The 12,824-nt window shown below is 45.7% G+C and overlaps 1 protein-coding gene across 1 annotated transcript in view; it reads left to right on the top strand.

The window, feature by feature from the left end:
- The window catches only part of LOC107121264 (1-phosphatidylinositol 4,5-bisphosphate phosphodiesterase zeta-1-like), a 64,595-nt gene that overhangs the window by 2,870 nt on the left and 48,901 nt on the right, over positions 1 to 12,824 (top strand). Inside the window, exon 4 of the mRNA XM_015424149.1 lies at positions 1,132 to 1,360. Coding sequence (XP_015279635.1) covers positions 1,132 to 1,360 — 229 coding nt within the window. The remainder of the gene's footprint in view (positions 1 to 1,131; positions 1,361 to 12,824) is intronic.

Here is a 12,824-nt window from a genome sequence, read left to right as displayed (position 1 = left end):
CACTCTTTCAGCATTATTTAAAGTAACTAGACTCTTAGCAGGCTGTTGCTTCTCCAACATTCCAGTCATAGCATCAGTAAGCCACAGTATTGGTATGAAGGAGGGGAGGAGCTCCCCCTGGAAGGACTTTTGCTCCCAGGTGTGATTCCGGTTACAGGAACAAGACGGAGCTGGGTTCCAAGCTGCAGTTTTGAGTTCTCTGTTTTCCCAACTGGCTTATGTTCTCCCTTCCTAGCATTATTCTGCTGTGTAAGTTTCTCTTCACAGTCATGGGGGTTGCAATGTAGGGGCCATAGCTCAGTGGTAGAGCATCTGCTTGGCATGGAGAAAGTCCCAGGTTCAATCCTTGGCATTTCCAGTTAAAAGGATCTGGCAGCAGGTGATATGAAAGACCTCAGCCTGAGACCCTGGAGAGCTGCCGCCAGTCTGAGTAGGCAATACTGACCTTGATGGACTGATGGTTCGATTCATTGTAAGGCAGCTTCTTGCTTTTGTGTGAACTAATCATTTTCAAGTGAAAGTTTAATTTCTTAGGAAAGCTCAAGGATCCTGCTGTTCTCCCCTCTGTTTCTAAATTAAGACTGCTATATACATTTTTGGACTGGAGGGAGAGTACCTGGTGTTTTATTGTACTGGTTTTAAATTGAAGAACAAAGTTTGAGTCCGGTGGCACCTCTAAGACCAAGAAAGTTTTATTCACAGTGTAAGCTTTTGTGTGCAAAGCACACATCTTCAGACTGCTACCCACCTGGTTTTAAGTAGTAGGTCACTGGTACCTAGAAATTTCATTGAGCCCATTTAGTAATTCCAGCAATTTCTTTATGAGGCTTTTATTATGATATCAGCCAAGGTTAACTCCACATTTACTGATGTAGTAGTTTTTAAAGGCTTGAAGAAAGTTATGAGAATCTGTCATTAAAATACAACTCCATAAAGGCTGGAAAATGAGTCCAGCACCTAAATTTTGGGTCTTGTTCCTGGGGCCAAAGAAAGCCTGTCAAGATGTATTATAACGTTGTATCCACGACTTGTAAGCTGCACTGAGACACGAGGAAAAGTGGGATACGAGTAGTTTGATAAATAAATAAAACCGAGTTCATGCTAATTGGGTATTCTCTCCTTTTTCTTTAGACAAATGACAAACAGAAGTCTGGAGTTATTACCATAGAAGATTTCAGGGCCATTTATCGCGCTTTCATGCACAGACCTGAATTTCACGAACTCTTTTGCAGCTACTCGCCTAACAAAAAGATCCTAACAGCAGGCAAACTAGCTGAATTTCTAAGAAGGGAACAGTTTGAAGTTGGAGGTGAAGGAAGAGCTGTTGCACTGATTAACACTTACGAACCCATAGTGGAAGGTACACTAAAAGTTTAATGTCATGATTAAATTAATTTGATACTGCAATTTCCTGATCAATAACGATCTTGACCACTTGAATAGTAAGTGAATATGTAAATGAGGGGTTCCCGACGTGGTATCTGTGGGTGCCGTGGTGCCTGCCCACACCTGTCCTGACGCCCACCAAGTTTTTATTTAAGGTGGGTGGGGTCATGCAGGGCTTTTGCCCAGTAAGGCTTCTGTTTGGCCATTTGAGATTTGATTGGCTGTTGCAGGTATTTTGAAAAACGTTGCTTTGGCAGCAGCTGCCAGCACAGCACAAGGGTCTTCACTGTGTGACCAAAGGTAATCCACTGCAGTCCTGTGGTGGCTGGCCCCGCCTCCTCCCGAGGCAGCCCTTTTGTGGCTTGCACCCACCACACTCCGACTGAATTCCAAAGGTGCCCACAGACTCAAGAAGGTTGGGGACCCCTGATGTAAGCATTTTATGTATTAAAACATGTATAAAATGTAAAAAAGTTAAAACGTGTTTAAAATACGTTAAATCAGTAAATATGGATATTTTCATTTGATGTATCTTTAGGAGAAAACTTTGTGTAACCCCCTTCCCCAGCTCCAAATGGAATGAAATGTCTAGTGACACAGAGCGAGGAAGAAATATGCCTTGCATTCAGCATCTGGGAGTATAATGTGTATCTGGTGGTCGTGTGTCACATTGGCACATGTAATAGAAGACCAGCGCTGCTGCTGATACTCTTTCTTTCAGCAGCTGCAGCCTCTTAGGGGAAAGTGGGGAGCAGCTGTCGTATTTATTTGGTGCAGGCATCCTTCTTCCCTCCTGTCTTGTTCATCCTGATCACATCATGTGCGGGAGAAGCGTGGCCTGCCAAGAGCAGAGGGTGTTGCCCTGTCCTCCTGGATCATGTCTGTTATCCATAAAGGCAGCCTGGAATCCTAACCTGTACATGGCATATGAATTCTTCAAATTGTGTTAAATCGTCAAGTTTGTTTGTTTGCTTTGAAATGTCAATAGAAAACATGACCTACTAAAGGTTTTTTCCTTTTTTCTTTAAAGAGCAACGTTTCTTTCCTTAGCTATAATTGCAGCCCGTGTAGGAGAAAGACAACACGGTGATTTCTGTGTTGGCTCTCTCTCACAAAAATGCATGGATCATCTCTTAACGTGTCTTTATTGTTGCTTTTACCTTTCTTAGTTTTTGTCACTTTAGGAATTTCTAAGTTGAAAAGTGAAGTATTTATTCAATAAATGAGTTACAGTCAGCCGAGGCTGCAGTTTTATGCATACTGTATTTGGGAGTAAGTTACATTGAACACGGTTATATCTGAGTCCAGTAGCACCCGGAAGACCAACAGTTTCTGGGCCTAAACTTTTGAACACAGCTATCCTCTGAAACTATCGAACACAGCGGGGCTTAACTTCTGACTAAACATGCATAGTACCAGGCTGTACGACTTTGTATGCATCAAGTGGATAAACTTCTGTTTAGATACCCATTGAAACCATAAGTGCCTTTTTATTTACTGACTGATGAACTTATTGTCTGGTTTGCAATAAATGCATTTGGATTTTTTAAAAAATGGGAAGTTAAAGCAAAAAGTGCCTAATGTGGGCTGATTGCATTTCTGGTAGTCCTGTATGAAGGACAGATGGTGTCCTGTGTAGTGAAAAATGCCAATACATGACTTTTCTGTTGGAAAATCGGATAACTTTTTTTAATAGCCTGTCTGAGTTAAAGCATAATATTTGTTGTGTGATTTTAAGAAAACAAATAAGCACTACACCACTCTTTATTGCTCTGAGCTCCCCGTGTCCGTTGCTGTATACCTCATTAATTTGACTGGCATTTGTGCTTTTATAGCTCTTTTAAGGAATGGTGAGCAAATCCATTTTTCACCAAGCAGACTCTATGGTGGATGTTACTTGGTATTATTAAATTGACACCAGTTATTTGAGAAAAGTTTTCTAAAAAATAAAGTCAGTCTCGTGTTGAGAATTGAAACTCGGGCTGTGCTTTTTTCTTGTACATCAGTACCAGTATAATAAACAGTTTACACAGTAATTTTCTTGTACACAGTACCAGTAATTATACAGTTTTAATGCATGCAGAGCTCCACTGCCGTCAATTAATGCTTCCGTTGAAACTGCTCAGTACTAGTAACCTAACTGTGATGTTACTCTGAAGTACTCTCAGTGTACTTTTTGTGTGGATTTCATTGGTGTGGGGGGATGTTTTTAATGAGCACATATATGCAGTTTGTATAAATTCAGTAAAATCATAGAAATTTAAAGGTGAGAGCTTATATAGGTTTTGTGCACTGATCTTACTGATACTTTGGGTTCTTGTGTGTTTATGTAAAGCATAACGTAGGAATAAACAATCCAAATAAAAAATAGCAGCTTCAAAGTTATACGTCTTTGTCCTGCCGTTATCTTTTTTCAGTCCATGTAACATGTTTAGCATGATGTTCTTTGCTCCGTAATTTGGCACACTCTGTTGAATTGGGTTTTTTAAAAAAATTTACTCCTTGAATTTGTTAATTATTACCATAGTCATAAATCTTTCTAGTACCTCTTTTCCCAGGACATTTTAAATTCTACATGTTCCACATTAACCAAGAGCTGAAGCAAAGAAAAGTAAGAAACAGAATCAGTGATCTTCAAGTGCACCTGGCCACCATTTCTAACTAGAAAGGCTAATCAGATTTCAGATGGGTGGCTGTGGGGTGGAACCCTTCTTAACACCATATATTAACTTGTCACCCGCACCAGCATGATGCCAGCATTGCTAATCCAAAGAACATAAGAGAAATCATGCTGGATCAGGCCAGTCGCCCATCCAGTCCAACACTCTGTGGCCAAAACCCAGATGCCATCAGGAGGTCCACCAGCGGGGCCAGACCTCCAGAAGCCCTCCCACTTTGCCCCCCAAGCACCAAGAATACAGAGCATCATTGCCCCAGGCAGAGTGTTCCATCTACACCTTGGGACTAATAGCCACTGATGGACCTCTGCTCCATATCAGTATCCAGTATCCTACTCTCTGAGCAGAGAACTTGTTTTTGAAACAGACTCCACTCCAAGGTGCTGAGCACACGGCAACCGCACTGGCTTCCATCGTGACACTATCCACACCCACCAGGCACAGAGTGGCATGTTGATGGCACTTCTGTATCAGCCATACCTGGAAGCAGTCTGCTGTTACCAGCTCATCTCTTGACGTCATTCTCCCCCGCTCACCCTGAAAAGTACTGGGTTCGTTGCATGGAGGACTCAGACGACATACTGTAGCACACGTTTATTGTACTTAACACAGACAAAGACTAAGACTAATGGCCGACAGGGCCAACTATATACATATCCACCCAGCAACCCCCCATTCCCATTGGAGGGTTTGAATGTCCCGCCAAGGTGGCTATTGGTTGGGGCTGGGGGATCCAGGATCCGAAGTTTCCATTGTTCTAGGATCCAAGCTCTTGCCTGTGCCACGGACCCCTGGTGGTGGTCCGTGTACATAACACCCCTCCCCCCATAGTTCCGACTCTGCCTACGTTACATAGCACAACACACCCACAGAACGCAAGAGAAGGAGCCAGGGAAACACAACCCGCATTTGAAGGGGGAACTGCTGTGCTCAGTAGGAGGCCCTGTAATGACCGTGCTTCTGGTCGCTCTGCATATGGGGTTTGTATCCCATCCTGCAAACTGTCTTCTGACCAGCCAACACACAGGAAAGAAAACAGCCAATCCAATCATACCGCCTTAGAACACCCCACTTTGCAGAGGAAATGTTCACACAGCATCTCCTACCTGAAGTCTTGGGTTCAGAGACACTAAGCTGGGGGGGGGGTGGGACTGGAGATCTCTAGCCCACCACCTGGGGATCAGCGACCCTAGCAGCGTGGGAGGCTATCCTTTCTGCCCTGGGAGCCAGAGGCCTCTAAGGACCTCAGACTAGCTGAGAGTGTAGTTGACGGCTGGGGAACTGTGCCTTCCACACTTCCGCTCCCATAAGCATTAGATCAAGACAGGTAGCCATGCTAGTCTGTAGCAGTCAGAAAGAGCAAGAGTCCAGTAACACCTTAAAGACTAACAAAATTTGTGGCAGGGTAGGAGCTTTCGTGAGTCACAAAGGTTCGTACAATGTCACAAATGTTGTTAGTCTTGAGGGTGCTCCTGGACTCTTGGTCTTTTCAGTGACTCATGAAAGCTCACAGCTTGTTACTGGACCCTTGCTCTTGTCTACTGCCATAGGCATTAGTACAGACAGCCTTCTTACAACTCTCAGCATCATACGGTGGTCCTTTCCGCACTCGGATCTCATCCCTGGTTTTGTCAGAGTTCAACTCAGAACACAATACCTTGCATTTAACCCTGGTTATAACAGCATCTGTTTATCCCAGGATAAATGTGAGGTGAAACTGGGGTGACCTCAATGTAATGTGGAAACAGAAAATACTCCGAGATAATTTCAGGGGTGAACTCGGGTGTACTGTAGAATGTAAGTTTGGGGACAGGGCTGAACCAGGACTTAAGGTCTAGTGCGGAAAGGATACTGGTGCAAGCAGGCCATTGAGGTTTATAAGACTATGCATGGGATAGAGCAGGTAGAGAAAGAGGTACTTTTCTCCCCTTCTCACAATACAAGAACTCGTGGGCACTCCATGAAACTGCTGAGCGGTCGGGTTAGAACGGATAAAAGGAAGTACTTCTTCACCCAAAGAGTGATTAACACTTGGAATTCACTGCCACAGGAAGTGGTGGTGGCTACAAGCATGGACGGCTTCAAAAGGGAATTAGATAAGCATATGGAGCAGAGGTCCATCAGTGGCTATTAGCCACAAGGTATAGATAGGGACTCTGGGGCAAGTGATGCTCTTTCTTCTTGGTGCTTGGGGGGGGGGGTCAACAGTGGGATGGCTTCTGGTGTCCTCGCCCCACTGGTGGACCTCCTGATGGCGCTGGTGTTTCTGGCCACTGTGTGATACAGAGTGTTGGACTGGATGGTCCTTTGGCCTGATCCAACATTGGCATCTCTTATGTTCTTATGTTCATTGTATACCTGCTGAAACAAACATATTTCCTCACTGATTATGGGGTGTCCTCTTGCTGCATATGGATCACACGCTAATCCGTAACTCTGCTAAGTGGCTGTACCATACTTGGTTGTCGTGGAAGCGACGAAATCTTCCCGTGATATTTAATTTTCACGGGTGAATATTCTTTTTGTATTAAAATAGCCGACCTGTGAAACCTTCAAACGCTACTGCGTCAGAGAACATGTTCCACATTTGTTGTGACATAAGGACGTCTGAGTTTTTCACGTAGCCGGGGGGAGTGATACGAAAACCCTTCCCTGCGTGAGATCAAGATCAAGAAAGATCATTACATCCAGAACCCAGCCCTTGTGTCTTCAAAAAGAAACATGTGAATCAGGCTTTCCTTTTCTCACTTTGTGAAGCGAATGCTGGACGGCAGCCCACAATTAGAGATTTAGGGCACGATGTGGCCACTTTTAGATCCCATTGATTTCGGTGGGAGAGAAGGTACATGCCTAACTCCCGCTGAAATAAAAGTCCTCTTCTTTTGCTGGATAAGGAATTACCATTCATTCACTGGTCACCTTTGCAGGAGAAAAGATAGCTGCTAGTCTGTTTGAAGGGGTGGGGGGATCATTTAACCCAAAGCATTGTATATTGATGCACACAAGCATTGGTGTGTGTGTGGGAGAACAGAAGTCTTTTTTTTGTTTCTAAATGTTGGTAGATTCATTTTGTATAACATTTTGAGCCCAATCTTACTTTCTGGCTGCTTATATATATATATTTCAGTGGGATTTTAGGAAGTAAACTTCACAGGCCTTTGCTCTCAGTTTCTATTTGAAATGTTTCAAAATCTTCCAACAGCTATAATCCTGATTAGAAATGTCACAGGTGAAAGATTATGTCGTTTAAGTACTTTTTATCGAGTGGGTTAAACAAACAAGGTTGTTTGTTAAGTGGGTTAAGTGGGTTAAGACTGGGTCTCCAGAGGCTGGAATAGCTAGGCCTTGTCCCTGTAATATTTAAACCTCCCTCCCTGCTTCCCAAAATTGAAACACCCCTGGACATCTGGGAGATAACTTCATTATACGCGTTTTTCATTATAAGGGTTTTTTTTCTCCAGATATCCCCAAGCTGCCCCCAAATAGCTAAATTTGGGTTTAATTTCATCTCGGGTATATCCGAATGCACATCCCTAATTCTATCTTTAATAACGGTTTCCTCTAACTTAACTGGTGCAAACGTTAGATTGACAGACCTGTCATTTTCTAGTTTCCTCTAGATCCGTTGTTGAAAGAACTAGCATCACATTTACTGTCTCTCAGCCCTCCGGCAAGAAAACTAATCTTAGTGACATATTAAAGTTGTGTGTTTTTGTCTAATGATAAACAATTTCACAATTTCTGATTTCTTGAAGAACTCTTAGATGCATGTCATCCAGGTCCAGGGACTTGTTAGTTTTCAATACATCTCTCAGTTCTAGAACTTTCCCCCCTGCCATTTTTTGGACTTAGTTTTTCAGACTCCTTCCCAGGAGTCTGAAACAGGCATGGGGTGTCTGTCTGCCGTGTTCCATAGTGAAGACCCCCACAAAGATGGAACTCAGTTCCTCTGCCTTTTGAATATATTGAATATTTCAATATTTAATATCACTCAGCTGCCTCTGCTGTGCCTGCCTGCTCATGGGTCCCTCCCTCCATCTGCATGCCTCCCCACTGCTCTGCCCCCCTGCCTCTCTGCCCATCCTCATCCATCTGTACTCCTCACTGCTCTATGGGGAGGAGCAGCAGGGGAGAACAAGTGGTTCCTGTCTTCCCCTCCTTTCTGCCAACAGTGGCTCCCCCTCCTTCAACGTCTCCCATATGCAGTAAGGGGGAGCTGATGCCTCCAGGCCGGCAAATGAACTTGTCTGTACACGTGTACGCAATGTTCTTCTTTTTGGCGGGAAATTTAACCTGCCTTCTTTATTTTCTTTTAATCATATTTTCCTGCAAACTTGGGAGGGGGGATCCCTCAAGTTTGTAAAAAAAAAACAGTCTCCCTTCTCTCTACATGGCCCCAGCGCAGAGATTTAAGCATCTGCACATGGGGCCATGTTGAAAAGTACATGTGTCGGTATGGAGGCTGACATCCCTCCCACAGCACGGAGGCCTGTTCTCACAGGAATAGGAAAGACTTGTCAGAATCCAGAAGTGCTAGAATGGACTGTACCATGTCAGATAGGCCTGCCAACAACTTGGAGGAAACAAACAAATACCCTGTCCCCTTAACAGAGACTTGGGCTGTGGTCACACTGGAGGTTAGGCGCAGTCTGGGCACGTCTCTAAGTGCGCTGGCTCCAATTGTTGCGGGAAGGACCGATCAGACAGCATACCCTGCGGTGGTTTCCCCATGCGCTTGTCCAGTGGTGAGGCATCCACATTACTGCAGCACCTCAACCATGGAGCGCACTGCCCGGTCGGTTTCTTTAAAAAAACAGCTGGGCACATGCGCATATGCACTCATGTGCTTATGCGAATATCGGCAGCTACTTTAAAAAAAAAACTTGGTGGAAATGGGTCTGCTGGTTCCGACTTCCCATCCAGCTGCAGTTCGTGACAGGGGAGTTCAGACAGCCAGAAAAGCAGAGTGGAAGCGCTGGCATCGGTAAAGACCGGACTTCCCCCAGTGCCTGGTTAAGAACATAAGAACATAAGAGACGCCAATGTTGGATCAGGCCAAAGGCCCATCCAGTCCAACACTCTGTGTCACACAGTGGCCAGAAATACCAGTGCCATCAGGAGGTCCACCAGTGGGGCCAGGACATTAGAAGCCCTCCCACTGTTGACCCCCCCCCCAAGCACCAAGAAGACAGAGCATCACTTGCCCCAGAGCCCCTATCTATACCTTGTGGCTAATAGCCACTGATGGACCTCTGCTCCATATGCTTATCTAATTCCCTTTTGAAGCCGTCCATGCTTGTAGCTGCCACCACTTCCTGTGGCAGTGAATTCCAAGTGTTAATCACTCTTCGGGTGAAGAAATACTTCCTTTTATCCGTTCTAACCCGACCGCTCTGCAGTTTCATGGAGTGGCCACGAGTTCTTGTATTGTGGGAAAGGGAGAAAAGTACCTCTTTCTCTACCTGCTCTTTCCCATGCATAATCTTATAAACCTCGATCATGTCACCCCTCTGCTTCTGATGCGGGGCAAAACGGGGTGGCCACGACTGGGGCACGGAAGGTAGATGTCGTTGTCTGATCGTGCTCTTTAAATCTGGGAAGGTACCGCAGTGATATCGCTGCAAACTGCTTGTGTGACCACAGCCCCTGTGTGTGGAAATGGGCACGTGAGACTTTTCATGGCACGGAGATAAATAACATCACCTGGTAAAGAGCATCTCATAAAACCTCTAACAACAGGACAGGGAATTTTTTTCTCTCCAGGTTGGTGGCAGCTCTAGAATCAGACTATATTTTGGAACGCTCCCCTTTCTCAAAAACTCTTTACAGCAAGTGAAGAGAAGGCACAGAAAATGGGAAGGGATATCCATAGCTGGACCTCCCCACACACCTCCTGCCTGAAGTGGCACAGTCCGTTCTACCCCCTCATTCTCCTGTATGTGTGAACTAGACTCTACTTGGGAAGTAAGAGCAGATTCAACCAAAGATAAGATGTTGGGCTGGTTCCTTTAACAGTCATCCCCTGCCCTCTGCTACACCGCAGGCCTGCTTATCAAATAATTATTTAAAATAGCCCACAGTGTGCATCCAAGACCTTGGATATATCTAATTCTTTGCATCCTGATCTTGGCGAAGTTCCCTTGCTCTGCCCTGTGCTTTCCAAGCGTCTTAATAGCATGCACTGGAAACGATTCTCCTTCCTCCGGGCTTGAATGTTATTTATAGGTTAAATCCATCGTTGCAATTGTCGTTAAGGGGTGGAACCCTGGATAATGGTGAATAGCTCCGTGTTTCATATGATATATGTTATTATTATTAGGTACTTAGGGAGCGGCGAAAATATGCTAAGCTCTTTATGAAAGGGGGAAATAAACACGCCTCGGCCCCAAAGCGGCTTAGAGAGACATGAATCAAAATGAAGGGAGGAAAGGGAGGGGAATGAGAAGCGTGTGTGACAATAAAGGTAGACTCAGAGCACAGTTTTATGGTTACTAAATATATATTTTTATAATTCAGCTTTGCAGTGTAGTGAAACAGAGAGAGAGAGAGAGAGAGAGAGAGAGAGAGAGAGAGAGAGAGAGAGAAATTAACACTCTGATCTTATCCATGTTTACTCAGAAGCACATATCATCGATTTCAATGAGATTTGTTTCCAAATAAGTATAGTTAGCAGGGCTTTTGGGGGGGGGGGGGAGGAACGCACAAGATCAGAGTTCCGGAACCTCTTTGACAAAATTCTTTTAAAAAATGTTGAAAAGTTCGTGACTTTTCAGTATACAGATTGAAAACTCTTGAGAGTTCTGGCACCTCCCCCCCGCAATAAAAAGCCCTGATAGTATGGTTTGAGAGGCAGCACAGTGTACAGGTTAGAAAAAGAGAAGAGATTGGATTTATACCCCACCCTTCACTACCCAAAAGAGTCTCAGAGCGGCTTACAAACTCCTTTCCCTTCCCCTCCCCACAACAGACACCCTGTCAGGTAGGTGGGACAGAGAGAGCTCTGAGAGAACTGTCCTTGAGAGAACACCTCTGACAGAATAATCAGTCAGTCAGTTTATTATTACAGTCATCAACCAGTACATCTCAATTTAAAAGACAATGTAGAAAAATTCCCGCTAGTATCCTCAGGGGTATGAACCAGGAAATAGTAGTGACATAAAGCTTGAAAGCTATAAAAGATACAAAGGAAATAAGCAGAACTAGCGTTCAAACCTTTTAAACCATCCAAAAAGTCAGTTTCGCTTTTAGTATATGTGCTCTCACTTTGGCAGCACATACACTAAAATTGGCTCTGACCAGGGGTCGTTTCGTAGAAAAAGAGCTAGGGGAACTCATTAGCATAACTCATTAGCATATGCTACACCCCCTGACATCACCGGAAGTGTGTCATGAGGCCACACCCCCTGACATCACCGGAAGTGTGTCATAAGGCCACACACCCCGCCCCCAACGGTCCTGGGTGCTGCCGCCGGCCTTGCAGCTCCACTGCCGAGCCCCATGAGGGGCCCGGCGGTGGACCTGCAAGGCCGGTGGGAGTGCAAGGAAGCCCCGCGAAGGCCCTCCCTGGCCCCAGACAGGCAGGGGTGGGGAGTGGCAGGGAGGAAGCAACTTACCCTCCCTCTTCTCCTGCCTCCTCCTGGCTGAATGGAGGCCGGAAGCGGGGCAGCCGGAAGCAGGGGGCGGGGCTTCGTCATGTGCCCCGCCCCCGTACCCCACCCGGGGCAACTGCGATCCCCCGCGATCCCCCCCCCGAAATGACCTCTGGCTCTGACAGAACTATGGCTTGGCCACAGTCATCCAACAGCTGCAAGTGGAGGAGTGGGGAATCAAACCCGGTTCTCCCAGATTAGAGTCCGCGCACTTAACCACTACACCAAACTGACTCTCAGAATGTCGGATTAGGATCTGAGGGAACCAGGTCTGAATGCCCACTCTGCCATGGACCTTGGGCCACTCACTCAGACTAACCTACATCCCAGGGATGTCGTTCAAAATTGCCTGGAGGAGAACAAGTCTCGTGTCCTTTTAATAGACTCTTAATGGCTGCTATTGACCAGGTGATGTTTTTTACCACCATGCCATGAAAAAGTTCCAGCTACCTATTTCCACAGCCTCTATTAACAGCAGAGGACATCCCCCCCCCCCTCCAGGTAGCGGGCCACCCTCTAGTGCAGGAGCCTGTGGCCTTGGGTTATCTGCCTTGAGTCTCAGTGAGAAAGGCAGACTATAAATCAGGTTTCCAGATCTGGGTTAAGAAATAACTGGAGAATTTTGTGGGTGGAGCCTGGGGAGGGTGGGGTTTGGGTAGGGGCGGGACCTCAGCAGGGTCTAATGCCATAGAGTCCACCCTCCAAAGCAGCTGTTTTCTCCAGGGGAGCTGATCTCTGTCATCTTCAGGGCTATTTTGGGGCAGGAACGCAGAGGAACGGGGTTCCGGCTGGCTCCCAAGTTGGCCACGCCCAGCAGGAACTCATTAGCATAACAGGCCACACCCAACAGCAGAAACTCATTAGGATTGGCTACATTAGGGGTGTGTGGCCTAACATGCAAAGGAGGTCCTGCTACAAAAAAAGCCCTGGGTTTTGACGACAAACAAGGTAAACAGAATAAGAAGCAAAAGGTGTGGCTGGATGACCACACTTCTGGTAACATGGGGGTGTGGCCTAATGTGCTAATGAGTGGTGCTGTCAGGGGTGTGGCCTAATATGCTAATGAGTTTCTGCTATTGGGTGTGGCCTATTATGCTAATGAGTTCCTGCT

Source organism: Gekko japonicus, unplaced genomic scaffold, assembly GCF_001447785.1.
Source record: "Gekko japonicus isolate JY-2015 unplaced genomic scaffold, Gekko_japonicus_V1.1 scaffold1317, whole genome shotgun sequence".
Lineage (NCBI taxonomy): Eukaryota > Metazoa > Chordata > Lepidosauria > Squamata > Gekkonidae > Gekko > Gekko japonicus.
This window is presented reverse-complemented; position numbering and strand designations above follow the sequence as displayed.